Source organism: Erigeron canadensis, chromosome 4 (genome assembly GCF_010389155.1).
Source record: "Erigeron canadensis isolate Cc75 chromosome 4, C_canadensis_v1, whole genome shotgun sequence".
NCBI lineage: Eukaryota > Viridiplantae > Streptophyta > Magnoliopsida > Asterales > Asteraceae > Erigeron > Erigeron canadensis.
In genome coordinates, this window is record NC_057764.1 from 4022256 (window position 1) to 4030207 (window position 7952).

The 7952-nt window shown below is 35.2% G+C and overlaps 1 protein-coding gene across 1 annotated transcript; it reads left to right on the plus strand.

The window, feature by feature from the left end:
* Positions 1–1864: 1864 nt before the first annotated feature.
* On the plus strand, positions 1865–4945 carry LOC122596840 (receptor-like protein EIX2). The gene has a single exon (XM_043769489.1). The coding sequence runs from the start codon at positions 1865–1867 to the stop codon at positions 4943–4945; it is 3081 nt and encodes a 1026-aa protein (XP_043625424.1).
* Positions 4946–7952: the final 3007 nt, after the last annotated feature.

The following is a 7952-nucleotide window of genomic DNA, read 5'->3' on the forward strand; positions in this document are numbered from 1 at the left end:
TGATGAAAGATATAGACCGGCATCCATTTAAAAGTAAAGGTTTTGCTAAATTAAAGAAGAGTTAGTTATTTCCAGTGTAGTACTAAACCCACGTTTGGATTATCTATTTAACAACTCTTCCGTTTTAAAAGGACCAATTTATAAGGTTGAGATCAAAAGAGAGTCCAATTAAACGATCAAGATTTAATAAAAATCAAACTCACTAGTAGCAATATATATATATATATATAATATTTAATTTGCTTCAAAAATTTATAACCGTCGATCTAGAAAAACAAAGGTCATGATTTGTTCTCATTTGTTTTTTATTTTTATTTGGTTCTCATTCGAATGTATCCCTATCACTGGCAGCTACATAGGGGCGGGGAGGGGCGCCCGACCCCCCGAATTTTTTTTTACGATGTAAGGGTATATTGTTTTCGTGTAGAAAAATTTCGATATACTCAGTTTCGACCCCCATTTTAAAAAAAATAGTGTTAGGGAAATGAAAATTTAGATCCCGACCCCCTGCTGAGAATTTTCTAGCTTCGTCACTGATCCCTATATATATATAATATATATAGTGAAGTGATTAAGTGAGAACCAAAAGAATGGTAAGAACCGTAGGAATCATTAAAAAAACATCTCTAAGTGCTTAACCCTATATATATATATATACAGGGACGGAACCAGAATTTTTTTTACGAGGGGGCAAATTTAGAAGTCGTTTTTCATATTTATAAGAGTCGTATACGATAATATTAAACGCAATTGGGTCCTAGCTAGAGAATAGAAAATAGACGCCTAAAAGAAATGATGTTACTAGCTAATCTCATGAATATTAATTAAAAAAAAACCCCAAAATATATAAGTTTGTATGAAACAATTAGTTTTTTCTTACATTTAGTAGTTGGTTGTACTACACATTTATATACTTACTCAAATAAAGAAATTGTTTTCTTCAAGTTTTTTTTTTTCCTAAACTCAAGCTATACTATCTCAATGGATAGATTTATCTCAAAGCTAATGCTTCAAATACAAATGACTTTCAAATAATACACTTATGACAACGAAAATAACATTTGTATGTATTTCCCTTTTATTTTTTATTATTTTTTTTGAAGACAAATTATAAATATACTATTATAATTGAAAAAATTTGCATTGTACCAATATTAGAGTGGGGGCAACTGCCCACACTGTCCCCACCTTAGCTCCGTCCATGTATATATATATATATATATATATAGGGGGAAGGGAGTATAAGGTTGTCACATACCCAAAGCTTAGGTATGGAATCCCTTACATACTAATTTTTTAAACTATAAAATTCATGAGGGCTATGTGTTTTATTAATTATATAACAAATATTAAAATATTGTTATGTGGGAAGTTCCATACTTAAGCTTGAGTATTTTTACCATTTCAGAAATGTGTAGGAGATGCAATCCTTGGTTGTCGAAAACGAGTAACAAAACATTTTATCGACAATATGTAAAAAACTTTTTACAAAGAAATTTGTCAGAAATACGTAGTAAAGACATTTTGTCGGAAATGCGTAGGAAAACACGTTTCTGTCATAAATGCGTAGGAAAAAAACGTTTTGTCTGAATGATAAGAGGAATGTTTCCTCGGAAAATTGTAGGAAAAAACATTTCGTCAGAAAAGTGTAGTGAACTTTCGGGGAAAAAAAAAGAACAGTTGGAACGTAGTAACGTTATCAAAAGGAAATACCATGTACCATAATTATTTTTTTGTGGACATAATGACCTTGACTTGTTCAAAGTATCTCATCTCTACTTAATACTTATGTGTTTAAAATGAAGCCCCGCACCCTCTTGTGAGCTAAAAAGTCTAGCGACTGGTTATCCCTTAATCAACCAATATGAGAGCTAGATTTCCAATTTCTTATTTCTCATCTTGCTACTTGTGTTGGCTTATTTTTTTGGTCTTGTTTCATTTGTGCTTGTCTGATCAAAAGCATGATGATCATGTACTATGCCTGGACTCTGAGAGAGACGCGCTTATGCAGTTCAAGCATGACCTCATAGATGAAGCAAATTTAATTGCTTCTTGGGTTGGTGGGAAGAGTGACTGCTGCAGATGGGCTGGAATTGTTTGTGATAACATTACTGGCCATGTCCATGAGATTCATCTTCCTGGAAATGATGGTCAATGTGAAGCCGATTGGACTACTTATGAAGAAATAAAAGAACGTTTCAAACATAAGTTAGGAGGGCATTTAAATCCATCGTTGTTGGAGCTGAAGCAACTCAAGCATCTGGACTTGAGCTGCAATAATTTTAAAAAGATCCAAATCCCAAGCTTCATAGGTTCTTTGAGAAACTTGAGGTATCTTAACCTCTCTTATTCGAACTTTGGTGGGATGTTCCCTCCTCAAATTGGGAATATTTCAGAGTTACGTGTCCTTTCTCTTAGTGATTTGGATGAAATAAGCATAATGGAAATGAAGTGGTTGTCAAATCTTCGACGGTTGCATCATCTGGATATGAGTTTGATAGACCTTAGCAAAGCTACTGATTGGTTTCAGGTGATTAACACCCTCCCTTCTTTAGTCGAACTGCATCTGTCTATATGTGAACTTTCGAATTGGCATCCCCATGTTTCTAGACTTAATGTTACATCCCTTACCGTGCTTGATCTTTTTGGAAACGATTTTGGTAAAACTTTTCCACGGTGGATTTTCAATCTTACAAATCTAGTCTCATTGCATTTAGGTGACTGTAGATTTAACAACCCTCTTCCTAGTGGTATTTATAGCTTTCGCAATTTGGCTTCTCTCCAGACGTTTTATGCCTATGGGAACCATTTCATGAATTCTTCATCGCTATTAAAAGGGTTGTCAAGTAACTTGAAAGTATTAGATATAAGTTATTGTGGTATTTCGAGTTCCGTGCTTCATTCACTAGATAACTCGACATCTCTACTTAGCCTTGACATGTCAGGAAATCAGCTAACCGAGGCAATACCTAGTTCGTTGGGTAACCTTTGTGAACTGAAAGAAATTGACTTGTCATTCAACACTTTTGGCAACATTAGTTTAGCATACCTTCTTAAAAGTTTACTCAATTGCAAATCACCAAGCTTGGAGTCATTAGACATATTTGGATCAAGACTTTCTGGTCCAATTCCTAAATCCATCATACGAATATCATCGTTGAAGACGTTAGTGCTTGCTAATAACCGACTTAATGGAAGCATTCCTAACTTGATTGGGCAATTATCATCTTTGGAGGTGTTGGATCTCGAGTCTAACCAACTCAGTGGAAACCTTCCTGTTAGCCTCGGTCAACTTTCAAAGTTGATTGATTTATCTTTCTCTAATAACTCGTTGGTGGGTTCTGTGACAGAAGCTCATTTTGCTAAACTGGTGAGCTTGAAAAGTCTTGATGGAAGCGGCAACAACTTGACCCTAAAACTACAAGTTGCAAACTGGTATCCCCCCTTCCATGTGCAAGCATTGTTTTTGAACTCTTGGTGTTTGGGGCCTCAATTTCCAACATGGCTTCAATCACAACGAGATTTAACGTGGCTGGACATAAGCAGCGCAAACATTTCATCACCAATGCCTCGTGAGTCATTTTGGAGATCATTCCCTAATCTAACTCATTTGGACATGTCACACAATCATATCAAGGGTACATTAACTTTGGGTATCCTTGGAACGGTTGATGTACTTGACTTAAGTTTTAATGAGTTTTCAGGGAAATTATCTACAGTCTCAAATGATTCATTACTTCCGGTGTCTTTGTATCTGTCTAATAATTTCTTTGAGGGATCATTACGTCAGTTGTTGTGTTTAAATGGTGTTCAAGAAACACATGTTCTTTCTTTGGGATATAATTATTTTTCGGGAGTCCTTCCAGACTGTTGGGAGAAGTGGCCAAATTTACAAGTCTTAACCTTGGGAAATAATAAATTGTCTGGTGAGATTCCAAGAACACTTGGTTCTGTTCAGGGGCTACAGTTATTAAACATTCATGAGAACAAGATCTCAGGGAGATTACCTAACTCATTAATGAAGTTGACAAGCTTAAATATCCTTCAACTTGGAAAAAATGAACTTACCGGAAGCATTCCATCATGGATTGGAACGAAACTCTCTCTTTTAAAAATTCTCAACCTTCGGTCCAACCATTTGGAAGGAAATCTTCCTCATGAGTTATGTTATCTTTCACAAACTCAAATTTTGGATCTTGCTCAGAATAATCTATCCGGAAATATTCCAAGATGCTTGTACAATTTTAGCGTCCTTTCTGGAAAAGAAACAAACTCGTTACCTGATTTGAGTTTCAGTTTTGAAGGATATGATATTTCTGACGGCGGATTGGCTAGTGCTACCGCCAGTGATACATTGGTGATGAAGGGACAAGAGTACACTTATAGTTCAATTCTAGGACTAGTGACACTGTTGGACCTTTCAAGCAATAATTTTTCAGGACAAATCCCAAGTGAACTTACGACCCTTGGTGAGTTAAAATCGTTAAACTTATCAAGAAATGAGTTGACAGGAAGGATCCCTGGAGAAATTGGTGATATGAAAGCACTTGAATCTTTAGATTTGTCAATGAACATGCTTTATGGGGAGCTTCCCATAAGCTTGTCAAGGTTGAATTTCTTGAGTTACTTCAACGTGTCCTACAACAATTTGACCGGAAGTGTTCCGGTCAGTACTCAGCTCCAAAGCTTCAATGAGTCTAGCTTTTATGGTAACAAACTTTGTGGCACTCCACTAAGTGATCATTGTGTACTTGTTGAGGTGCCAACTCAAACAACAGGATACGAAAAGAAAGAACGTGGATTCGGATGGGGGTTGATTATTAGCATTGTGCTTGGATTTGTTACTGGATTTTGGATCAGTGTGGTTCCATTGATAGTGAGCACATCATGGAGGGTTAAATACTTTAGTCTCATGGGTAAATTGATCAATGTTTATGGGTCATAATGTTATGCATAAGTAGTTGTTGCAATATAAGTGATGTTGTAATAGGTTTCATGTTGTATGTTGAAATTATATTTGGTAAAAGAATCTGTGTGTGTAACTTGTCTTCAGTTATTATTGTAAGAAAAAAACTTTGTTTTGGTTCCTTCTATGTAAGTAATTTGCTAAACTGAACGAATCTTGTAAATAATCTGCTAAATGCTGATGTGGTGGTCTCTCATTGGGCCACGTATCAGATGTTTGACAGTGCCACGTTAGTATCCGACCGATTTCTTACACAATTCGTTTAGTTTTGAGACAAACTTACATACAATGAACCAAAACAAGTTTCTTTCCTAAAATAGTAGCTGAAGACAAATTACCATGCACACAAATTCTTTTCCCATTATATTTTTACATCATCTTAAATGTAACTTTGGTAATTCATCATTAAATAAGAACTCTACAATTATAGTAACTTGTCAAATAGCTCAAAAATGTCATGCTACTTCCCAATTAGACTCGCTCTAAAAAATACTCGTAATACTGTAATATTTTGTACAACAAGAATCACTAACACCTTCCACTGAAAATAATATTATTCTAGGATGTGAAAGACAGGGAGGTGGAGGTGTTGAAGGAGGATTAAGCGGTGGTTCCGATGGGCCAGGTCGGGGACTTATTATAAGCATAGTGGTGGGTTTAGCGACGGGATTTTGTGTTGTAGTTGGTCTAGTGGGTCGCAAGTTATGCAGGGATAAATTATGAATGTCAGTTTGATATTTGGTGCAAGTTTTGTGGTTCATAAATAACAAAAATGCTTCTGCAACGTAATATGACGTTAGAGTATCATAGAATTCAGCATCCGAGTGTTTATAAATTTAAGAAATAGATATTTATAGGATTTTTCGGGCACCACTTAGAATGTATCTTGATTTAAAAAGTTAGTAGTGTTCACAACCAGCGTCTTCCAAATACCAAAATATTAAGAGCGGGTCGAAAATAAGAAAAGTTAGGCCTCTAAAGTTGTGAAGGGCCGAGACATGGGTCGGGTTGGTTTTGGGTGAACATGGGTCGGGTTTAGCCTCTTAAGTTGTGAAGGGCCGAGTATGAATATCGAATATGCCACTATCCTATTTATACTACTAATCTAAGTAGCAAAGCTCCAGTTATGGTATTTTAGTTATAACAGCTCATGTGACACTCATGTACATCAGCTACCATAGTATTCACGTACTACTAACTAACTGGTATGGATCAGACTATCTAATCGTATTGATTTATGAGATGAACTTGCAAATATGATAGTTAAATATTTGTATCATTTAGTGCCAATGAATTGTAGCATCATGTCCATTATATAATGGGGAGTAATATTTATAGGGATAAGTATCTTGTATTGTAACAAATTTTGAACGAATGTCTATAGTAGGAAAGAACTAAAGTTATGTGTATTGTATGTAAATAACTCGAAAATAATGTTTATTGTATGTAAGAAAATGTATTTAACCAATTAAAATCAGACAAGTGGCACCTCTATATGGTTGCCATGTATGTTTTCTTACATACAATAAACATTTTTTAAAGTTATTTACATACAATATACAAAACTTTAGTTATTTCCTACTATAGACATTCGTCCAAAGTTTGTTACATTCCAGGGTACTTATCCCATATTTATACAACAAAAAGTCACAATTTGTGAAATACCCCTACGTCAAAGTAATGAGCTTATTTAATATCAACTTACATGGTAAGATCATTAGTGCTCAAAACAGTGAGGAGAACTCATGCTCACATGGAATTCTCCTTAATAGCTTGATGAGGCTTCATGACCTATGTCGAGTGGGAAGTGTATACATTTAAACTACATTATGTCGAGTGGGAAGATAGATTGAGAAGTGTATACATTTAAACTACATTCTTTCCTTTGACAACTAAACACTAAACTTATCTCAAACGAATACAAAGATAATTCACTAATGGGAATCGGTCCCAATATAAGTTCATAACATCGTTTGCAAATATCAAATTGTTAATTAGTATGAGATGAAAGAAAATTGTTTTTATTGATTTCTGATATTTCAAACGATGGGTATAAGTCCCCTATTTATACATCAAGTTCATAAGTTATTTAAGGAAATACAATCAAGCTTTGATTCTTGGTTTGGAGCTTAAGACACAATCTTTATATCCAAGGAAATGATGATTTGCTCTGATCCTTTAGTTGATTTGATTTAATCTTTAACTTGATTTCTTCTTATCTTCAAATTCTAACACTCCCCCTCAAGTTGGATAGTGGGATTACCAAAATTCAACTTGCGTAGACATTTATGAAACATAGTTGTTCCCACCGCTTTAGTTAAAATATCTTCAAGTTGTTCTTCTGATTTAACAAACGGTAACTTGATAATTCCATCTTCTAGTTTCTCTTTGATAAAGTGTCGATCAACCTCCACATGTTTAGTTCTGTCATGTTGTACTGGGTTTTCTGAGATCTGAATTGCAGCTTCATTGTCACTCATGATCTGAATGCTTTCTTTTGGGGCAAATCCTATTTCTGTCACAAGTTTCCTCAACCATAATGCTTCTGCCAATCCCTTTGCTATTCCTCTAAACTCTGCTTCAGCACTTGATAATGACACAACCTTTTGCTTTTTACTTTTCCATGTGACTAGATTTCCTCCTACCATGGAAAAATATCCTGAAGTCGATCTCCTGTCTCCTTTGTCTCCAGCCCAATCGGCATCTGTATATATCTGAATATTAAGATGACCATTTGCTGTAAATAGTACTCCATGACCAGTAGTCCCTTTGAGATATCTGATGATTCTTAGAACTGCATCCATGTGCTCTTCTTGCGGTTGATGCATGAACTGACTCACTACTCCAACAGCATATGCAATATCTGGACGAGTATGAGCAAGATAAATTAGCTTTCCCACCATTCGTTGGTACCTGTTTTTATCAACAAATTTACCATCTAATTTCATAAATAATTTCTGATTGATAACCATGGGTGTATCTGCCG